At 48.9% G+C, this 23,136-nt stretch overlaps 1 protein-coding gene across 2 annotated transcripts in view; it reads left to right on the top strand.

Annotated features, from left to right (window-relative positions):
- Positions 1-23,136, top strand: part of LMF1 (lipase maturation factor 1) — a 175,298-nt gene that overhangs the window by 25,415 nt on the left and 126,747 nt on the right. The window contains exon 2 of one of the 2 annotated variants that reach the window (XM_061473467.1): positions 17,767-17,915. The exons of the other annotated variant lie outside the window; for it this stretch is intronic. Within the exon in view, the coding sequence (XP_061329451.1) occupies positions 17,767-17,915 (149 nt within the window). The remainder of the gene's footprint in view (positions 1-17,766; positions 17,916-23,136) is intronic. 2 annotated transcript variants of the gene reach the window in all.

A 23,136-nucleotide genomic window follows, 5' to 3' on the forward strand; every position in this document is an offset into this window, starting at 1 on the left:
CTGAGGTGTGGACGTTTATGAGGTTACTTCTGTCGTGAGTTACCATTCACGATGAGCAGTTATGAGGGAGGAGATGCGGGGTGATCTGTTTTGTCTCATGCTTGCCTGAGCCACGTTGGGTCGCATCCGATGCAGCCACTAACCTCGAGCTTGGCTGGAAGAGCTGCGGGATGGAGCCCTTTGCTGCTGTGCGTAGGAAGGACAAGGAATCCCGAGCGGCTGGCTGTGGTTTTAGCTGTGCAGCCTCAGCCTCTCAACACGGGTTGCTCAACCTCCCTGGAGCTGCCTCGGGGCTGGCCTGGGCTCCGACCTGCCTGCCCAAGCCCACGCTGGGATGGCTTCCAGGGATGGGTGGGAAGCAGCGAAGGCAGGAATAGGTCCTGCTGCTGTGCAGATAAGGGCTTTTTCCCTCTGCAGAGGAGGTGTTGGGGCTAGCACGGGGTGACAGCACTTGCTCACAGTGCAGATCTGCCTGGGAGCTGAGCGTTGGTTCCAAGGGGAAAAGTCACCCCGTAGTTCCCCGAGATAGGGTGGTACTTTTGTGTGGAAAGGGTGAAAGGAGAGCAAAGATGATTCCCCCCCCCCCCCCCAAAAAAAAAACAACCCAGCAAGGTGGGTAATAAGCCATGCAATAAGTAAGCAGTGAGCAATCTGGGTGCAGGGTAGGGAGGAGACATCAGGAAGGAATGGGAAAGGTGAAGGATGAGGGATAGAAAGCAATGGGGAAACGGCTCTTGTGCCTTGTTTGGGAATGCTGAGGTAATGGTGTTGTTTCCGAGCAGGGAGCTGGAGCGTGTGGCCCAGCTCTGTTTCCCTGTGTGATGTCTCTGCTCAGCCTCGCAGCTGCAGGAGAGATGCTGTCGGCGACGGGAGCACCGGGTGGCTGTAGCGATGGGATTCACTGTCACCCACTGCCACGGGGCAAAAGGGGCTTCATTTCTGCCTTTTAATGCAGTTTGGTAAACGTGAGATTCCGGGTGTGGAATAGCATCCGTGCATTGGATCTGCCCAGCTGGTCTGGAATGTCTCACCAGGAGGAAAGCACAGCGCTGAGCCAGCATCAGCGGGCTGCTCTGCTCCAATGGAGACAGAGCCCTAGAGGGGTGGGGAAGGGGGATGCCGGGGAGGTGTCCAAGGGGATAATACAGAGCTTCTGCCCTTTGTTAAACTTGAGAATGCCACTGTTTGTCCTCTGTATTTAACTGATCGATATATTACATTCTCATTTACTTGGCAGTCTTCTTAATATGACCTCTTCTGGCTTATTCAGCTTTTCAAACAGACGTGCCTGAACTAACAGGCAGGGAGAGGAGAAGGACGCACTTTAAAGTTGAGATTCAGTGCTTTAGATTCAACTTTAAAGCTGAGCTCCAGAAAACCCAGCTAGAGGAATTGGTGTTCACATGGAAATGCATGTGCCTTCATCCGGAGGAGGTTACCTGGTGCCTGGGAAATGCCCAGGTACGATGCTGGAGCTGAGCAATGGGGAACGGCCCCGGGGTCGTGATTGCTCCAGGCTCTGGCACAGGGCAGCATCGCTCCGCACTGATTTCCCCACTCATGTGGATCTGTGGGCACAGCACAGAGATCTTTGTCCTAAAAGGCTCCAGGATTTACAGCTGTGTTGGTTGTAGAGCCCTTGGGAAGGGAGTTGGAAGGCTTTCAGGGCTAAGAGCTGTCTTCTTGCCTGTGTTCTTGCTGCAGAGTGGGTGAGGTTCAAACCAAAGTGTCATTTTGGCTTTTAAACCTACCCCCAGATAGAAAGCAAAACTAAATCCACATCCTCAGGGCTTTCTGGTGGGCTGCTGGGCCTTGTGATCAGGGCTGCAGCTCCTTCTGCGTTGTGATACAGCACAGCTCGCTGGATGACCTCCTTGCTCCCGTGTTGCAGTGCTGTGTCAGCCCTGCAGTGATTTTCATGATGTATTTTAAAAGCAAGCAGCTCAGTGCATGGATCCCCAACCACAGGGATACGGGGAGCTCCGGGATCTGCGCAGTGAAAATGGAATATCGATAGTTAAGCGGGGGAATTTGGCCAAGGCTTTCTGGCACGCAGCTTGGACAGTTGGAATAATTTATGGTAATATTTTCCCATCTGTTTGTTATTATTAGCTATGAAGCACTGAGGTTGTGCAGCCTTACCTTTCGGATTTATGTCCAGAAGGAATCACTGTACCTTTTCATGGGATACCTTTAAACTCTTAACTTATGGTTACAAGCAGCATTTTGGACTTCTCCTTTGTTGAGCTGAATGCAAAACCTCCTGACAAATGCCACTCTTTAAGGGTCAGCACTTTCTCTTTGGAAAATTATCCTGTACATTAATATCTTTCCCAAGGGATTTATTTCACTTCTGGGTTGCCAGCAGCTTCTTTTCCTGCTTGGGTTGTATATGAAAGAAAGTAGCTGGGTTTGCAGTTGTGTCCCTGCTTCAGAAAGCCACGACCTGTGCCCACATGGAAGGCAAAATAGGCTGTATTTGTACCAGCAGAAAACTGCTGTGAACTCGAGGTTCGTGTGATTGCCAAATGTAACTCCTGCTGCTGGCACCTTGAGCATGGCGTTTGTCACGCATCACTTTGGGGTCCCCCTCTGGGGATGGCAATAACTCCACAGACCACCAGGCATCACCAGAGATGCCAGGTGATTGCTAAGAGCTCCCCTCTCTGCAGATGCATCGGTTGGAAGAGGATCTGGGCTCTTCTTTTGGAACGAAGCACTTCTTCACTCCTTTAGGTCAGGTTTGCTGTGCTCCGTTCTCTTTATTTCCACATTTATAGAGACTTTAAAACCTGCTTTATCTTTGATATCTCTACTTCTCCTGCCACGTAATCATTTAGAGCAGGACGTTGTGTCACGCAAAAACGCTGTTGATCCCTTTTAAATGGTTTTCTACACCGAGCAATGCATTTATTGTAGCATCAAAGGGAGAAGAGTAGCTTTTGTGTAGAGCAGTGGTTTTGTGTGTAGAAGTTCACTGCACATGGTACCATTTAAAATGTGCCTGGTTTATAGAGTAATTATTTGAACAAATAGCACAGGTATTTTAGGATTGCTTCTGGTTCCCGTTCCATGTTTCACATGATTTTAAGACACTTTTGCTCTCGTCCACCCGGGGCTTTATTGGTGCGAGCATAGCCCGGCCTCAGGTGGATGATAAATCACCAGGGTAAGCGGGGCTGGTGTTCAGGCTACCTTCACACGTGTTTCCAGTTTGGGAATTTCAGCCCCCAGCTTTACTGACAGGTTTCCCATTCATGATTGAAAGCTCGCATCAAAGGCTGGGCAGGGCTTTCTATTGATGAAAAAGAATGCATTCTTTGAGGGGCTGTTTTAGAGGTGTTTCCATTCCCTTGCATTAAAGCAGGGGCAGGGTGTTTTTGGGGTATGGATAACCATTTGTATGGAAACTCCCCAAGTGGTCCCTGCTATTCTGCATTTCCAGGTTGGCCTCACGTTGCCGAACGCTTAAGGAACGACGTGCTGCCTTGCTGGATCTCTCTTTGTTCTGGGGCACGTGCGTTTTCAGCCTGAATTAATAACACCGGAGAGTGAGGACAGGAAAGCCAGTGATTAATTCATAGGGCTCGTTTTAGGCACTGAAGTCATTTGGATTTCTTACAGCGGGGAGAGCCGAGCGGGCGTATGAGCCTTGTGGTCTTGGGACGTATGTGAATAGCTGCTTAAGGCCGGTTGTCACTCTCCCGGGTGAGTTTTCTTCATGTGGTTGATTTCAGTGGTTTATATCAAAACGTCAAAAGCTGCTTCTTCAAATGAGAAGCAAGAATTCCTAATGATACGGTACAGAATATCCTCACAAGTGAATTTGATGTCACCCGCATGGGAAAGCCACCACCCAGGTTGCCGGCAGCAGAGCTGTGGCTGCTCGTAGGGGCAGAGGAAAATCTTGCTCTATGTTGTGTTATCATCAAACCACCGAGTCCTTCCAATTGGCAGCTCCTCAGCACAGCTCAGGGAATGGTAACACTTATGGGAAAACATGCTGCTTTTCTTCTCCCCTCCTTTCCTTACCAGGAAGGCTCCATGGGGTTCGCAGCTGCGCTGTACAAGGGCATCGTTTTGGGGTGCTGTTGGTAGATGTTTGCTGGAATGCCCAACAGGAAGCCATGACCTGCATCAGGTCTGTGACCAGAGGTTGCACGAGCACCAGGAAGTTGTTGCTGATAAAGTGGCTGTGCCAGCCCTTTGGGTTTTCACCCAAGGGATGGGATGTGCAAACCCAGCCAGCCCATGAGTGGTGGCCGGGCCATGGTCAGCTGGGCTCTACTTCACAGCAAAGCAGCATGAAGGCTGCTGCATCTTTAGGAACCTGTACTGAATGTCTGTGGTCACAAATAGAGCAAAAGCTGCTTTATTTGTAGTCTGGAGAAGAGAAGGCTCAGGGGGGCCCTGATCGCTCCCTACAAGTGCCTGAGAGGAGGATGGAGCCAGGAGGGGCTGGGCTCTGCTCCCAAGGAACAAGGGATGGGACAAGAGGAAACGGCCTCAAGCTGCACCAGGGCAGGTTTAGATGGAGCTGAGGAACAATTCCTGCCCCAGAGGGTGCTCAGGCATTGGAACAGGCTGCCCAGGGCAGGGCTGCAGTCACCGTCCCTGCAAGTGTTCACACAGCGTGGAGACGAGGCCTCAGTGCCATGGGTTAGTGGTGGCCTTGGCAGTGCTGGGAATGGTTGGAGTGGGTGAGCTCAAAGGTCTTTTCCAACCTGGTTCATTCTATAATTTTATGGTTCTATAAAAATTCCTGCCCTGAACATCCCCAAGAACCCCTTTGCCATTGGTTTCAGTTTTGCAGCAGAAGCAAGCAGTGATAAATGTGTGCCAGGAGCTCTAGGAAGTAGGGAAAGGGCTGATGGCTTCAAAAATGCATTCCTGGACCCAGAAGCTGTGCCAGCTGAGCTGTTGGACAATGTAGAATGAAAGATTGCATCCCGTGAGCGTGGTGGTGGAGCTGCTTGTTTGGTTGGGTTTGCTGTTACTGTGTTTTGGGGTTTTTTTAATGATCTCTGGCTAGAGGAGAGCCGGGGCTGGATTTAGGGCTGTCTTTTTATTGCTGTGTTTTGTTGCTGACTATGGGATGTGGACATGAATAAAAATAGAACTGTGAGGCTTAAAATATTAGCTGTTGCTTCATAATGCTGCTCTGTCTGGAGCTTCAGGGTTCCTTCATGGTTCTTTCTGGCCCTATAGAGCATAGAATCATGGAATGGTTTGGGATGGAAGGGACCTTAAAGCCACCCAGTTCCAACAGTTGTCCAGACCCTGCATGTGGAGGGGGTGACAGAAATAATTAGTGTCATTAATTCCTATCAAGGGAAATTGGTTTGATGGATGGGGCAAAAAACAAGAAAGGAAGAGCCCCATGGTTCTAAACTTGCTGGTGCCACCACCGGTTCCTTCCTTCCTGCATCCCTTTGGTGCCTGATGTGGTGGTACCTGAAGTGCAGTGCAAAGCCCAAAGGGCACAGGGGAGTGGGTAAACCGAGGCGATGGCACGGCCTGAAGCAGACTGTGGAGGACCAGAGACTTCCCACAGAGCATGCAGCACGTGTTTAGTCTTGTGTAGTCATTCCTGCAGAGGGCAATTACGTAGTTCCTTTGCCTTGGGTAAATACAGATTTCAGCGAGCACGAGTTTGAAGTGGATGTTGTAATTTAGGGAACACAGATCTGTATTAATTCCCTTCCCAAGATTCTCTTGATCGCTCCCTTGATACTTCTCCCATCAAATTATTCTCTTGTCAGTTGAACGTGACAGCTCAGGGCTCTTGGGAACGTTTCCTCCTGTCCCAGGTGAATTTGGGCTCGGAATCTGCATCAAAAGGGATAGCTGAGGGCAGGTTGCAGAGCTGCTGTTTCTGTGGCCATGTGTGCACAGTGCACATGAAAGGAGAAGAGGAAGCGTTCGCCCAGGACCATTTTAGGCACCAAACTTGCTGGTTTTAGGTCCTGGATGCGTTGCTGCCCTCCTTGCCATAAGGCACAGCCGTGCATGTTTTACTCCTCCTCCTCCTTCATCCTTGTCCTTTGTGCATCTTTGTGGTGGAGCCCATCCTGCCACACATGATCCCCATCCGTGTGTCCCTTGGGCGGGAGACTCCCATTGCCCTCGCTGGGCTTTTGGCAAGCTTTTCAAGGTGTATCAGGGTATGGTATGACCCGCTTCCAGGCACAGGAAATAAAGGACCTAGAAATTGTAATTTATCCTGCCCTTGTGGCGAATGGGAGTTAAGTAATTGGAATGCATTGATGCTAACCAGGATGTGTTGGTAGGTGCAGTTTCCGCTGCAGGGAAGCGTGTTCCTATTTTCATCTCTATTTCCCCTCTCCAGGTTTCCTGCAGCCCCTTCAGGTACTGGAGCTGCTCTCAGGTCTCCCCTTCAGGAGCCTTCTCTTCTCCAGGCTGACCCAGCCCAGCTCTCTCAGCCTGGCTCCAGGGCAGAGCTGCTCCAGCCCATGGAGCATCCTCATGGCCTCCCCTGCGCTCACTCAAGCAGGTCCATGTCTCTCATGTGTATTTCGGAGTTTCCTTTAAACCCATCATAACCAGTTAAAACAACCAAACTGCAGCTGTCAAAATAAATATCCCGGCTTTGTGTTGCTTTAGCTTTCTGTTTTCTTACCACTCTGAAACTTGCTTATTCCTAAAAATGGAATCCACAGTGATTCTTCCAGTGCTGGTTCACATTAATGCGGGTCTCTGTCTCCAGCTCTTGTCAGTGCCTGAGATTTTTAGGTTTAATGGTATCTATACATGTGGTGGGGAAACAGAGTGAATGGCATCTTAATAGGAGCAATACTTAATGAAGGTCGTATGTGGCTGTTTCTCAACATAAACCTGATTTATGTTTACCCTTTTTTATCACCTCCAGTCTAAATTTCTCTTTCAGGTGCATATTATAGTTGGGTATTTACCCCCGGTGTTTCGCAGGTTGTAAGCTTTGACGTGGTGGAAGCTGCTCTAGGGCACCGCTGTGCATCCACATTTCATAAAGGGGGTAAAATGTTAGGACAGGCTGAGAAAAGAGCTTAAAGAAGTGACCTGAGTTCTTAAGACTCTTGTTTCTTCCTCCTCTCGGTGTATCTTGGTCAAGACCAGTGAGCAGTTTGATCATGGTGGGGAATTTCTGTGGTAGCGGGAAGGGAAGAGGCAAAATCAGGGCAATGTTTGAGGCTGGTTTACGACAAGAAGAAATAGATAAAGCTTTGTGGCTTTGCCGTGCTGTGTAGTAATTGTGACTGTTTCTGGGGGATGAGGTGAAGAGGTCATCATCTGAAACCTTGACATCAGGCCTGCAGCGTTTTACTTAGCTCTTCTCCGATGAAGATGGAGATGCAGGGTTTGGTTGGAGGTGGCTGAGCACGGCTCCTGTGCTTGCTGCATCCTCCTTCCCTCCCTGCCTTTGAAACCCATTAACAGATTGGTTTAAAGGTGTCCAAAGGACACTTTGGCTCGTTCTCAAGATGAGTAATGATGGGAAGAACACCAGCTTTGACAGTGGGTGGCTTTGGTAAATTGTGCTTGGTACGTGGCAGCAGATTCGCCGGGGAGGTTTAATGTTTCCTGCAGACTCATCTTAACAGCTGCCCACAGATCCATTTGCTGTAGCTGAAAATAATTATGTTGAAGTAGTTCTGATTTCTGTTACTGTTTACAGTTTTCAGCCCGTTATATGATGGTTTAGTTGCTCAAGCCCTGGATTAAATGGTTGCTGATCTAGTTCATCTCTTTGTATCAACAGGGAGGTGTCAGGACTCGGAAGACGTGGTGCATAGCTCAGGTCTCTGACCATCAGCAGTTCTGCCTGTTTGTGTGTTTGCTCATCTCTTTGTACTGTGCAGGGAGAGAACAACTTCCTAACGCGGTTGACTTCTTGGCATTCATCCTGTAATTGCCAAAAACCTGTTGCTTCCTCCTACGTATCCATCGGATCCTTTAAAAATCAGATGGGTTTTGAAAGCAGCTTTTTGATTTCCTGAGTTCCGCATTTGGTCTTCTTTCCCCCTGCTCCCTCTTTCTTCCTTTGTTCCGGGAGGTTAAAGCTGTGGGTGTTGAGGTCCCATTAGTCATTTTGGTCACTTCTGAGCTCATCAGGTTGAAAAATGCCTGCATGAAACCATTCCTGAGTTACAGCAGATTTACATCACCAGAGCTTCGTTAGAGTCAGTTTAGTGATGTAGTCCTGTTTAATTCGGCTGGGATGGAGGGGATGTCCTAAAGGACACAGCAATGTCCATTTTCTTATTTAACTGTAATCCCCAGAATCAGCTTTCACTCCAGACAGAGCAAATCCCCTTTTGGAATCAGAAAATTCCTATTATAGGTACTGCAGTGGTTTTTCTCATGCTGTCTTGTGTAAATAGTATCCTGCTTTTTTTGGTTGGTTGGTTGTGGGTTATAGTAAGGTTTTGAGTGTAAAAGATGGTTCAGGAATGTGACTGAAAGCTCCATGTGTGGGTTAAAATAGTTTCTGGTGTTTGCCACTGCTGAAGGAAATGGGCATCTGATGATGGGTGGTGGGACCATGACCATGGCTGTTGTCATTGGTAAGAACAGCCCATTGGAAACCAGTGTGCAAAGTTGTGCTCTCCTTCTCTAGGATTCCTTTGTAGGACCTGTAGTATTTCCTCTCCTGCACTAGGCTGGCCTTTCACATTCAACCTGGCCATAACCTGCTCGTGGTCTTCTTACATCTTACCTTTGATATTACATGGTTGTTATCGCTCCTGTGATCCTTTGGGGCATTGGATGAGGATGTCTGCCTTGAGGTTAATCAACTCTGCAGCCTTTTTTCCCTGTTCAGTGTAGATACAAACTGTACTTTAAAGGCACTACGTTCAGGAAAAGTTTGGGAAGGCAGAGATTTTACATGGGAGGCCCACTCCCAACTGATGGGGAAGCCTGACGAAGGAGTCATCCCTTGGTGAGCGTTTATCAGCATCTGCAAACGCTGATGCTAAAACGCTTGCATGAGGCTAAAACGTGATCTCCCCAGGGCACTGGGAACCTCACGTGGTACAGCAGGGAGAAACTTCTCTAATATGCTTTTTATTTCAAGGCTTGCTTTCTGTCTGCTGGCAAAAGAGCTTGCCAGGTGCCTTCATGGTATTGGGTTTAATTTGTTCTTGCTTCAAGTGGACGAGTGGGGAAGGAGAGTTTAGAAATGGTGAAGAAAGGGGGCTGGTTGAGCTGTTAGGCTCAACGTTGCCATGCTACCCATGTTAACAGCTGCTAATGGTTTCTTAAGCTGCCAAAGCAGCCTGAAGAGAGATTTAACACCCAACAGACACCTGTTTTTAGCGATTTAGCTCTGCAGGCGCATGGCACGGTGCTGCAGGGGTCCTGTCCATAAAGAGCAGATAAAATGTGTTCAGCAGGTTGCTTGGGAAGGTGGGAATTTGCTGGCTTTCTGCTTCAGTGTAGGGCTTTCTTGGTGGAGGGTAAGGAGGAAAAGCACAGGAAGAGGGAATGTAACCTGGAAGGGATGGCACCAAAGGGATTCTTTGGTATTTCAGACTCAGCTCTGTCTTCTAAAGCCCTTGGTGTCTTTCTCTCAGGCAAAGAACCCTTGGTTGCAGCGTGCTCCTGAGGTTCAGAGTGGGAATAAGCTGCTGCTTCTTCCAGATGCTTGGAAGCTCCTGTTCCACCTCTGACAGAGTCCGTGTGCAGCAAAGCCAAGGTGCAGGATGAGATTCCCAGGAGTTTTATCCCCAGAGAGGTGTCAGAATTCCCACTGCCCGATCCCAGAACAACCTTGAGTTTCCTGGGTGAACATTTGTGCTTGTTTCCATTGGTTTTCTCCCTGCCTCTTTCTTGGTGCAGTTCATGTCCTGTAGCCACCAAAGCCAAGCAGAGTATCCCTGGAGTAGCTTTATGTGAGGTGAATTTTGGGCTTTTCCAGTCACATAGCAGGAATGTGTATAACAACTACTGACTGCTAACCAGACCCTGACTGTTGTGGTTTGGTAGGTAAGGATCCAGTCCTTGCCTTGTTTTCCTTTGGGAATGTTCTGCTTTTGCTTGTTTTAAGCCAGACCCTCCTTACTCTGTGCACTTGGTTGTGCCATTGTGAATTGTTTTCATCTGAGCAGCGTGGGTTTCCAGAGAGAAAACTCATCAGAAGACTGTAACTGGCTTTAGCTGCGTCATGGACTTCAAAGTGGCCGGTGCAGAGAGGGTAATTGGAAACAAAATCCCTTCCAGGTTAGAATTCTTTGTCCCAGGAACCCGAGTTCCTCAGTGATGATAACATGTTTTCCCTTTTGTTTCCCAAGGCGTGAGGAAACCTGGCAGTAGCTGGGCTCTGCTGGTATGTGCAGTGTATACCTGAACCTCGGCACGGGGGAATGGAGGAACCCTGGCACTGGATCCAAACCAGTGATCCATCAAGGCTTGCTTCCAGCAGTACAGAGCCATGAGAACGGAGAGCTCTGCAGCAGGCAGGTGATTGGTTTTGCAGGGAAAGCTTCCCTCTGATGCTCCTGGCAGCCAGGGATCGTTCTCTGCCTTCAGGCTCTCTTGTGTCAAGCCTCTAAAGCTGCTTTCTTCTGCTGAGAGCTGTTTGGGAGCATGCTGCTGTGCCCTGACACAACATGTACCAACAGTACTAAATGGATGTGTCACCTGGTCGTGGTGGTGTCGCTCGTCTTTGGCCTCTCCTTTCATTCTGTTCATGTTTCTGTTCCACATCTCATTTCAGTCAGTCCCTTTCATCACTTCCCATTTCATTTATGAAGTTCTCAGTGTGACCCCTGGTTTGTGGGCTGTTACAGGATGCTCCCCTATCTTTGTGGCCAGCCTAAACCCTGCTGATCTTTACCTGAATTTCCTGATGGGCATCATTGACCTTACTGCTGCTAATCTGTTAAAGAGAGATGGAATGAATCCCCCACTGATGGAGGTGAGTCCAGAGGAACTGCTGAACCTGCTGTTGGGTCGCCTTAGGGCCCCAAACCACCTCAAAATGTGCTTGCAGGAGGATGGAGGAAGCCCCAGGAAGCCGTCTTTAGGCTGTGACCCACTCCTGATGCTCACCAAGATCTGTGGCACAGGTCTTGAGGCTGTTGGCCATGTGAAGATGTTGAGGGACAACACCAATGAGCAGCCATGCTTGCGTGTTCTTGCCGTGCTGGCCATGCTTGAGACCAGTGCCCATAAATTCATATGAACACAAGTGGAATTATTTTCCTTACTTTAAACCCGAGTAATTAAATCCAGTATCTCTGGATCCCTCAGAATGACAGCCGCCCACAGAGCTAAAAACAGGAAATCCATTAACTCCAGGAGTTAAAGAAGAAAATAAAACCCCTCCCAATTGATTCCTCTGTCACTTCAAGTTCTGCATGGAAGGAGGGCTAATTTAACGCTGCATTAACTCACTGTTATCACCCTCCTGGTACCTAAGTAGTTTCTAATGACTACCCTGGAGAGCACTTGGAAGCTTTTAAAAGTTTTTATGCTAAATTATTATATTTTTATATTCTGTGTGGTTTATACTTGAAGAACAAAAGTTATCGATAACATTGCTCCAAACCTTCCAACACCACCAAGAACTCTTCTGCTGGTGCAGAAATGGGAGGTATTAGCAGCCTGTTCTCTCTTTGGTGAAAGAGGAGTTTGAAAGACGTAATATTGGTGGTGTTTGGGGAAAATGGACATGGCAGAGTTTGACTGTGGGAAGGTAGTTTGGGTCTTGGGATTGTCGGTGCTTGGGGCAGCAGCGTGGCCTGGGGTAGGAGTGGAGGAATGTTCAAAGTTAGATTGGATGGGGCTTGGAGCAAGCTGCTCTAGTGGAAGGTGTCCCTTCCCATGGCAGGGGTTAGAGCTGGATGAGCTTTAAGGTCCCTTCCAACCCAAACCATTATGTGATGTGATACCATCAGCCCCATGATGCTCTCCCTGCTGGCTGGTGCACCCGCTCCCTGGCTCCTGTCTTCAGCGCAGGGAAAACCCATCACATTTCCACAGGGGATAGCTGAGACGTGTGAAACCTCTGTGTGTAATCCACACCCAGCTGAAACTGGTGATGATTTTGCCATGGGGTTTAGCATGGCCAGTATTTCACACTGGGGATAAAGGTATTTCTGGTTAGCTGGCAGGCACAGTGTTTAACTTGAGAGAGGATGCATTAGCAGGACACCTCAAAACGATGCGGCTCGTTTTGGGATAGCTTGGAGCTTTGCTTTCCTTTGAGGAAGTTGTTACTATGGATGTTGAAAGTTCTAATGATTTAGAGATTAACAAATATTAAAGTAAGGAAAAAAATATTTTTCATGGATGGGTTTTTTTTTCGGGGGAGGGTTTAAGGTTTTTCTTTTAGTGTTGGAGAAGAGGGCTGGGTTTGACCTGACTGCTCTCCTTTAAGGCAGGATGTCCTTATGAAAAGAAGTATTGATCTATCAGCACAGTTCTGAGCAGATCTAATTCAATCTGCATTCATTTCTGCAAGTGGGAGATGAGTGGCAGCGTGAAGGAGGAGACCCCCGTGGGGAAGGAGATGGGGATGAGCAGTGGGTGTGGAAGCAAAGAGCATCCCAGCGCCTGTGGGAATGCACCAGCAGGTCAACACCCACTTACTCAGTGTTTACTCACTGCCGGATATTGGTCCGTTTGCATCGGTTGACCCACACATGGTAGTTGCAAAGAGTATTTGGAGAGTGCAGTCCTTGGGCAGAAAACCCCATAGCCACGAGCGTGACCCTGCTGTTTTCAACAGGTGGTTAAATGCTGGCACTGGAATGAGCTCATGGCAGATTTCAGGGAGGTAGGGAGGGGAGGAGAGGCTCGGGAGCAGTTAATCTCATCCCAGGGTAGGTCGGTGCGGATTGGATATCTGCCTTGCTCTGGCTGCCGGGGTGTCTGACACCCAATATTCATAGGCAGACAGCTGCAGTGTCCGCTCCCGGCCCCGTGCGCTGCTGCAGACGGGGCTGTAAAACACGGGGACGTTGGGGAAACATTTGTCTGGGCCATGCAAACGTGCGCCCCGTAAAGTTAACGTGTCGATGGACAGAGAGGCACTGCCGGTTCCCCTTATCCCCTGCTTCCCCTGAGCTGTTTCTGCCAAGGCTGGATTTGGGGTTGGGTTTTCACCACATGATTTTTCTCGGAAAAATAGATAAATTGGAAGTGATGATCTGGAAGGTCTTTTCCAACCTGGCTGGTTCTGAGATTCTATGAAAATAAGAAACTTCAGTATCCTTGGAGCTGACTGCTCAGTGTTCGGTTCTGATGGTTTTGAGCACTTCTCTGCCTCATTGCTTTCTTCCTGAGTGTCCCTGTAGACAGAAAATGGGTCTCGGATGCAGGAAGGATGATGGCGCTGGGGCTGGGTGGGAAAGGCTTTCCTCTGGAGCCATGGACAAGCTGTGATAACTCAGCTGGGTTTTCATCAGCTATTTGATTGGTAAATAAGAAAGGTGAAGACTGGAAACCTGAAGGATATTATGGTGTATAATCTCTATTCCATTAGAAATAATACTGTAGGGAGCTGTAATGGGGCTGCTTTGGAGACAGTTCATCCCAAACTCAGGCTTTTTTCCCATAAGGAATATGGGAAAGCTCATTTTGATTGTGTTTTGCTTCTTCCCCTTCCCTGCCTTTCCTACCCCCCAGCACATCCTCCCCACTCTTCTCTTTCCCTGCCCCAGCAGAGACCTCTGGAAAACACCAAACTATGGATTTTACCCCGTGAAGCTCGGCGCACGTAACAGGCGCTGGAAGCGCGCGTGGGGCTCCGTTGGCAGTTGATTTGATTTCAGTTTTCTTCTTTTCTACCCCAAAAGAGGCCGTGGCTCCCCCCGCCTGCGCGGGGATAACAATGGGGCGCTTTGTGCCGCGCTGCAGCTGCTGAAATTTGACTAGATCCAACTGAAGAAAACAGGAGCAGGTGGGTCAACAACGTGACCCTTTCGTTCCCAGCAGTATCAGTGTGCGCCGGGGCCGGAGGGACCGGGCTGGAGGTGAGCCCCGAGGCTCAGCCTGGCCACAGGGATGCGTTGGTTGGGGTTTGGAGGATGGGAATTGCCACCTCGGGTAGCCCCGATGTCTCTGAGTGTCTCTGTCATTGATAAAATGAGGTTTACTCCTAAAGTGTCACTGTATGGATAAACTACAGGGATTGCTGTATGGATTGCTACAGGGAAAAGGCCTTTGCTCCTAAAGCGGCCAGTGCTTGTCACTTGCCTTTCCCCTCTCACATCCCTGAAGTCAGGGATCGTTTGATTCCCCCTCTACATCCCCCCAGGTTATTATTTCCTCCATGTCCATGTTTTTGTTGATATAGAGCTGTCCAGAAAGGTCAAGAATGGGAATTTCTGCAGCTTGAAGGAGGGTTTGTGCGTGGTTTGGTGGAGATGGAGGATGTGGTTGTGTTGGGCTCCTTTGCCTGGCACTGCCACATTACCAAATACATCTCATTAGCACTGCCTACTTGATAGCAAGAAGAAGAGGATAAGGATAAGGAGAAGACTACTGTTACAACTTAGCTCCATGGGTCAGCCAAGTACCAGTTCTTCCTAAGGTCTTCCCTCCCAAGGTGTGATGGCTTGGTTGACACCTTATAGGTGTCACAGTGTGTTTGGGAAGCGACGTTAAAAAGGCTGTGATGCTCAGACTTCAGCAGCGTTCAGCAGATGGGTGGTTATGGCCTCAAACCTGTCTAAGATTGCAAGGGAATTAGTCTGAGGCTTTCAAAGGGTAGACAAGAACAACTGTTGGTAAGTCAGCAGTTCGAAAGGCAAGGTTTGTGTTGATGGATCTCGTAATCTTGCTTTCTAATATCAACTTTCAATAAAGCTAATGTGAGGTGGAGCAGAGCTCCCTCCTTTTGTTATGGATACGCTTGTGGTGTTGAACATGTTCATGTCCTTGAAAGTCTTCATGATTTAGCTGTAATTTTTAGCTGAAACCATGACACATTTTAGCACCTCAGGTAATCCAACCATCATAAGTGCTTGAGTTGCTTGTGGAGTAGCATTGAGCAGGACTTTGGGCATGATGAAACCTGGAAGTGTCGGGATGCTTCCATGCTGAATGGGAAAGGGAAGTACAATGGCTTGGGCATGAGAGGGGAAGGGTATGGGGCAAGGAGCTGCTTGGGGTGGAAGGAAGATGGATGGAGACAGGAGAGGAGCTTCCGCTGCCGAGGGCAGGGTGTGTGACTGGGTGATGCATGCTAGTATGGAAAGCTGATCTGCATGACCATGTTACCAGCTGTGCAGGCTCAGTCCGTCAGGAAGAGGGTTGTTAATAAATCAGAGCCTCTCCCTGCAGATCTGTACTTCAAGCCTGGTTTTTAGCAGGAACTTGCTGTGATCTATGAAGGTCGGTAACAAAGCAAGGTCCAGCACCGCGCTTTGTGCTAGCGAATTTGCCCATTGCTGCGCAGAGCAGCTGGAGCTAGGCAGGATTTAACCACAAGCCAAGGAGGTTCAGCCAGAGACCTCTGAATGGGTGCTGTGACCGTCGTTTGTCCTTGACTGCACTTGCAGTTAAACCCTGTTTGGTGCCATTGTCGGCAGCAGGGAATTGCAGAGGTTATTCCCAGCAGCTGGCAGCACTGTTTGCTCCGCTCCTGCCTCCCGCTGCGGCGCTGAGCTGTCCCCTTGCTGGCACGGTCCATGCCATTGGAACCACAGCCGGGTGCTGTGGCGGTGCCAGGATTCAGGCTTGTCCATTGGAGCAAGCAGCGCAGGTGCAGCTCAACTCGTGATCCCAGGAGGCCAGCGCATACCGGGAAGGCTTCGACTTCCCTCCGGACACACGTGCGCTTGCACACGCGTCCCTGTGGGCTGATGCACTCGCGTATAACCCACTTAATGCATGAGAAATGTGTCACTCAGGATCACAGCTTCCTTCCATGCCCTTTCCCTCCACACATGCAAACACCTCCTGAGGAGTTGGATTTAATATCGGGGCTAAAAATGGTGCCACTGGGTCCTTGTTGGTGAAAGGGGATGCTGTTCCCAAAGGGAAATGCATGTATACAGGGAACAGCATAGCATAAATAGAATAGAATAGGGTGGGATTGCATAAAATAGAATAGCACAGATTAGAATAGCATAGAATGGAATGGGTTAGGTTGGAAGGGACCCTAGAGCTCATCCAGCTCCAACCCCTGCCACGGGCAGGGACCCCTTCCGCTAGAGCAGCTTGCTCCAAGCCCCTGTGTCCAACCTGGCCTTGAGCACTGCGAGGGATGGGGCAGCCACAGCTCCTCTGGGCACCCTGTGCCAGCGCCTCAGCACCCTCACAGGGAATGACTTTTTTCCTAGAGGCTTGTGCCTTCCCGCTCAGCCACATGCATCCTATATGTCTGCAGGGAACACAGTGATTTACATATGAAAGCGCTGATAACAGTGGGATTCTTGTGTGGGCAGAAATGAAGGAGATATACTACCAGTTTGGTGCCAGTTAGACCCCTAACTGCTGTGTGTAGCTGGGTTTAGTAACAATTAACCTTTCACATTTTGTATTAGCCATTGCTTTCCTGGTGCAGCTGGTTTTATCACAATATACTTCACTTGTCTCAGAAGCGCTGGTTTGGCAGTTGGGGTGTCTGTTCCAGAAAGCACAGGATGTATAGGGGGAAGAATGGGGATTTTTTAATAGCTAATGTATGATTTTTTTTTTTTTAAGAAAAACCATTTCATTTTGATTTAAGGAGCCTTATGTGTATCAAGGTAAAAAAAAAAAAGGGAGGTTGCATGATGGGAGACTGAGATGAGCTCTTAGGCAGAAGCTCTTCCCTGTGAGGGTGCTGAGGCGCTGGCACAGGGTGCCCAGAGAAGCTGTGGCTGCCCCATCCCTGGCAGTGCTCAAGGCCAGGTTGGACACAGGGGCTTGGAGCAAGCTGCTCTAGTGGAAGGGGTCCCTGCCCGTGGCAGGGTTGGAGCTGGAGGAGCTTTAAGGTCCCTTCTATCTGAGCCAGTCTGTGATAATCCCTCTAGGAGAACTCGTGAATTGCAGGAAAACTGAAGGTAGGGAAGCTGCGAGGGCCCTGCCTGGGCAGGGAAGAGGAAGGTGCATGATGCTGTGCTTTATTGTCTTGGAAATCCTTGCTCAGCAGAAGGATTCATGCCTGAAGGAGGTGGTGTCTGTCCCCAGGGCCATGTACCTGTTATGGAAGGGGACAGGCTGCATTATTGGTGGGGCTGGAGATGGTGCCACTTGCCTGGTGCGTGTTAACTGCATCTTCCACGTCCTGTTTCCCGTGACACCAGGTAGGGATAAGCCTTTCCCCATGGTGCTTCCAGGCCTTTATGTAAGGCTGCTACGTAAGAGCCAGAGGTTGCTGCTCGGTTAAGGCCCAGCGCCTAAAATAACAGCGTTTTAGTGGTGGGATTTTGATCTCTATCCTATGCTTTCAGGCTATTAGGTGATTAAACCACCAGGGGTTGGAGCTGGACAAGCATTGAGGTCCCTTCCAACCCAAACCACTCTATGATTCGTGCTGCATCAAGTAACCATGTAAAGATCAAAGTGCTGCTGCGTGTGCTTGGAGAAGACCTACACAAGCCAACAAGCCAAACATAGGCACACACTGTAGCTTAAAGCATCAATCCCCAGAGTGTTGTGTGTCTGTTAGGGCAGAGTTGGTACCTGCATTCCTCCAAGTGGAGCTGAAGAAGCATCAGTTACAGTGCGGATGGGTTTTTCTGTGTGGATGTTCACAGGTTGTGAAAGGATAACTCACAGGACTCAACAATAACCATTTTCTTTTTCATTTCTCCCATGTTGGCACCACAGGATGGGAATCGCAGCTCCTGGAAACAGGTTTCCTGGGGATATTCCTCTGCCCGCTCTGGACCCTCTCCCGCCTGCCCCAGCACACTCCTCCTTCCAGCATCGTCATCTGGGGCTTTCGGTGGCTGATCTTCAGGATCATGCTTGGAGCAGTAAGTGGGACTTCCCGTTGTCTGCATTTTTGAAGTGACAGCAAAAGAGCTGTCTCATCCCAGCAGCAAACCTGGTCCAACGCAACAGAGTCCTCTGGTTTAGGGATTTTTCTGGTTACAAGGAAGAAGAGTGTAGCAGGAAGTGCTTCATGCTCTGGTTCACCCCGTCTTACAGCTTACTATTAGTGTTTAGTTTAGGGTGGACAAACATAGGAGTAAGAATATCAGTGTTGATATGTTGGTGCTGCTCTTGTCATTGGCTCCTGATAAGATGCTTGGGAATCCAGTGGGTAATTCCAGGAACAAGGAGCTTTACCCTGAGTTATTTTTGCTCTGTGTGTGCTTTACTGCATTGTCATTCTCTGCTCTGTGTTTTCAAAGAGAACAATTGCTGCATTACTGTCCTGGTGCCGGTGGAAATTCCCAAGCAGCTTGTAAAAGAATCCATAAGGAACTGACACATCTTTGTTAAAATAAAGGTGTGACAGGGGTGTTACCCTCTCATCTCGATCCACATTTAGGCCATTTCAGAATATCCCACAACTTTAAGGTAAGGATTGTGACTATAGAAAGAGATTGACAATCCATGACACCCAGTGCTGGGAAACACAAGTTATGTGGTCACCAAGTTTGCATCCTGTTTTCCTTTTAAAAGAGGAGCCTGAGTGAGGTTTGCTTTGCTCCTGCTCATTTGTAATATAGATTTTGAATTATGGGGCATGTTGGATATGAAGGAAAACCGTGCTCACCAAATGTCTTTGTTACTGTTATCTGTGCTGCTGCTTGGTTTATCTGGAGAGCAATAACTCTCCGTTGTCTCAGGGAGAGCCTCTGCAGAAGAGCTGCCACCCCACATCCCTTGTCTGTTCAGGTCACTGATATATAAGTAACAGGCATGGGAGAGGCAAACATGGAAAGGTCATTAAGAGGGGATCTATACAAGCAAGTGGAAATCAGTGATTGATGGTATCTTTAATGTTTTGGGGCCCAAACACATGCATGTTTCCTTCTCAGCCGGGCTAATGATGCCTGCAGGCACCGGGAAGCGAGTTTAATGTGTGGAACTGAAGTATCCTCCTGGAGCAGAGGTTCACCTGCTCCCAGGCCATCTTTGAGCTCTTCCCTCATGGGGGCAGGAGCTGCAGCATGTGCACAAATGTGTTTGTGAGGCTGTTTTTCCCAAGGGTGGGATTGACTGTGAATTTATCTTCTGTAGAAAGAAAGTGAAGGAGCACTGGAGCACTGATACGTCTTTGGACTTTCTACCACATAAACCACAGAAGTCCATAGAGCTGGTGGAAGATGCCTTGAGCAGCACATGAAGCTCAGGGATGCGCTGTGCCTGCTCCCCTGCTTTGCTGCCTTTTCTTTTGTGTCTCCCTGTTAATCTCTCTCCTGTTAGGAGGTGACTGTTGCTCCTGATGATGCACAGCATCCGCAGCATGGTCCTGCTTCCTTCTGCTTCTGTCTTAGTCTTAACCAGGTTTGTTGCTGAAGCATCTGAGCTCCATCAGTCCTGGGGTGAAAGTTGGACTTGAGCTCCCTTGGAGCTGGCGGGGCTGGCCTAGGGGAGGCCATGCAGTGTATGAGAAGTAAAAGAACCCCATCTGTATTCTTGCAGGAGGTGAGGAGCAGGTTCTGCTTCTGGGGTTTGATTGGCAGCAAGTGCTGGGCTGATCTCAAATATTGCTACCTTTTTAAAAGGCATAATTACATGATTCAATCTATATGTTTGATGTGCCTAATAACCCATTAGTGCAGGATGTAAAGACGAATGCTTCTTGGGAACATACAGAGGCAACAGAATAGCGGTCCCTTTGTGTGAGGAGCAGCTTGTTAGGAAATAAGTGATGCAAACAGACATTCACGGGGCGGATTTGCCTCAAAAGTCCTTGATGTCTTTGTCATATTCCTTGTGACTCTTTGTCACTCTGATTTCTCGAAGCTTGGAAGATGCAAAGTGTTGGTTTGTGTTTCCACAAGCGGGTAAGTAGAGGTTCTTGGTTGCCAGGCGTTAACCAAGGGCATTAAACTTGCCAAGAGGAGCAGCTCACGCTGTCAGTGAGGTGCTTTGCTTGGCATCACTGCCTGGTGGTGTTTTGGGTTATTAGGATGGATTATTAGGTGTTTTGTCATCTGCGGCTGCCTGGGGAGACATCGAAGGCACAATGGGGCACTCTCAAAGCCTCAGCCCTCTCTCAAATAGATATGTATATATATCTGTATATAGTTTTCAGCAGACAGAGTTTGCTTCCCAACCGTTCCGTTCCCCGTAGAGCTGTCGTGGGACTGTGTGCATTTGATGGGGTTGAGCTGATGAATTGTTACCACCGTGTTGCTGAAACTTCATAGTAGCTCTTTGGATCCTGAAAGTCATTAGTGTTTGCACACGTGAACCATAAATACAGCTTCTGTTCCTTCATTAGCTCAGTGTCTAAGAGACATTGCATGTGTAGTTGCTCAGAAACGTGAGAATTTGATTTTCATCAACACCTGTGGGTGTAACTATAGTAACTCTGATAAAACTTAGTAACTGAAAAAGCACGTGTAAAGGGATGGGAGTGGGAGAATGTGATTTAACTGGATTTTGGGAGAGCCCTAGGCAAGGTTTATCCCTGAGCCCCCTCCAGCCAGTCTCATGGGTAAGGGGTTGCAGTGCTGGGTGCTGGGGTGTCTCCTGATTTCTCTATCCTGTGGTTTTCCTGCCTTGCAGGAGCTCCAGCAGCCCCATCCCACTTGCTGCGGAGGAGCTTGGGTTGCATCTTGGTGTGCATCAAGCTGAATCTTGACTTGCAAAGGGGGTGCTTTTGACTATAGATTTTTATGATTCCCCCATCAGTTATTCCCAAGGGTTGCCTTTGCTTGTTGCTCACAGCTCCTCCAGCCTCACACCAGAGGGGATTTTTGACAAGAGGCAGTTAAATGTGGGGCTGCTCCCTCCTATCAGCACATCTTGCCATCAGTAAAGCAGATATAAACAGGGTGTGTAATGAGTTCAGGTCTAACTCTTGGCATAGGATTGCCTCTTCCTCCTGGAGCTGGTGAAGTACAGTGGTAGTGGTGGGACAGGGCAAGGACTTACCAGAGAGCAGAGCAAGCAGTGAGTCCCCTGTAAGAACTACCCAAGTGTTTGGGACAGAAAATATGACTTGGGGTCTGGGATGGGGAAACAGGTCCCAAACTGAGCCAGGGTGAAACTAGGATGAGCACAGGCAGAGCAGGAGTGAGGATGTGGGAGCTCTGTCCAGCAGAGGATGCTGTGACCAGCAAGGTGCTGGGACCCCTTCCTGCTTGGGCAGATGTGTAGAGCCTGGTGCTGCCAAAATCCTGTTCGGTCCCATGCCAGAATGTGTCCTTGGGTCATTACATCTTTGGCTTAACTGGGGAAGGCATTAAATTGTGGTCAGCTTTGAGTGGAGGAGACAGGAGTGGCTTTTATGGGGGTGTGTGATGGCATTTGGACATGGGCTGTCTCCTGCTCCATGTTATTTCAGGTTTGGAGATACTTGAGGTATTCCTGAAGGTTTTAGTGAGTGTGTATGAGCTGTGCACAGCCTGGATTGCTGCCACAGATGAAGTTAGTGGGGAAAGTCATGCAAGAGAATCCTGCCTGGAAGCATGAGCTGCTGCTGGTTTACTGCAGTGCTGCGTGGCCACAACTGCAGCTGGCACTTGGAGGGCTGGTGCTAAAGGCAGCATGGAAATGTCATTATCTGGTTACAGCTGGTGTTCCTCCTGTAAAACATGAGGCACATGAAATGCCTTTAGGTCAGGTTGGATTTGAGGCCAACGAGAAGCAAGAGCTGAGACTGAGGTTTCTTGCACCAGAGCAGATGCAAGTGTTTACTGCTTGTAGCTGGCACACGGACAGGATGGTATCGGTGTTAGCATTCCTTCTGGAAGTGCCCGGCAGTGATGGTGTCCTTTAATCAATGTGGCTTTTCATCATCTCCATTTAAAGCCTTCTCCCATCCCTCTTCCTTCACCACCTTTCTCTTTGTGAGACAAACCTGGAGTCTGGCAGTTCTCTGTATTGCAGCTGAGGGCTGGTGGTTGCTGTGCTGATAAAGCAGATCTGAGCCCAATACAGGCTTTGAGTAAGGGAGATGTCAGTGGGAATATCGGTCATCAAGAGGGTTAAACGCCTCAAGATTTCCACTCTCTTGGTCTCACAGGCCTGCTGCATCCCTGTTTCATGGGGGCAGAACTATGGTCCAGGAGCAGCCATCCCTGGCCAGCACAGCTGCTAACCAGTATGGAACAGTAGAGGGTTGCTGCTTGGATGTGTCTGCTTTGGTCCAGGTTTCTTGCATGATGTCTCTCAGGGAATGGAGCTGGTGTCACTGCAGCAAGGGTTTTTCAAACCTGTCCAACAAGGGAGGAAAGATGTCTTTAGCATGTCCTGAAGGAAACTGAGAACTGACAGGCACTTTCCTGTTGTTCCCTATGCTTTGGGTGACGGATCCCCTGTGATGGACAGGACCCATCAGTGCCCCTCTGCTGCAAGTACTGTGCACCTTAGAAATCACCTGCAGAGCTTCTCTGTGCTACCCCCTCCTGCACCTCGTTACCCTAGGTCCTTTTCCCATTGCCATAACCAGGTGGAGATACTGGTGCTGTGCAAGCAGTGATGCTTTATAGACACATACGTACGGGTGAGCCCATATGTGTGCAACGTGGCTTGCTTGGACTCCTCGTGGAGAGGTGGCTGTTTCTCAAGGGTTTCCAACAAGCATTTTGCATTGCAGCAGGAGGGGTTTGCAATGTCCTGTTAGCAGCAGCACTGCTGAGATGTGTACAGGAGTCAAAGGACCAGGTTGGTGATGTTTGTGAGAGTGATGATGTGATGTTCTGTACAAATAATTATCACTAGTAAAGGTACAATGAGGAGGTGGGGGGGGGGGATTCAAGCTCTGGGGGTGTTGGGAAGCATGTTGGGAAACTGGAAGTAAATAGGGAATTAAGGTGGAGCTGTGTCTTGCAAAGGATCACAGACATATGGAATAAGTTACGAGGGAAGGTGGCTGAGGCAGAGTATAAGTGAGTCTGAGACATCTTGATTAGTTTCTGGAGGAAAGGATTGAAGAGTGTAGTGAAAAAACAGGGAAACAGGATTTAAAGCACATTACCACTTTAATTTAAAAGTGCCCAAAGCAAGGAAATTCAGATTTAAAGCTGCCAATCTATCACTGGCTGCTGCAGGTGTTGGAGCCAGGAGGAC

The sequence above is a fragment of the Pezoporus flaviventris genome, unplaced genomic scaffold, assembly GCF_033815535.1.
Source record: "Pezoporus flaviventris isolate CSIRO_AGI_PZ_B2104156 unplaced genomic scaffold, CSIRO_AGI_Pfla_v1 ptg000078l, whole genome shotgun sequence".
NCBI lineage: Eukaryota > Metazoa > Chordata > Aves > Psittaciformes > Psittacidae > Pezoporus > Pezoporus flaviventris.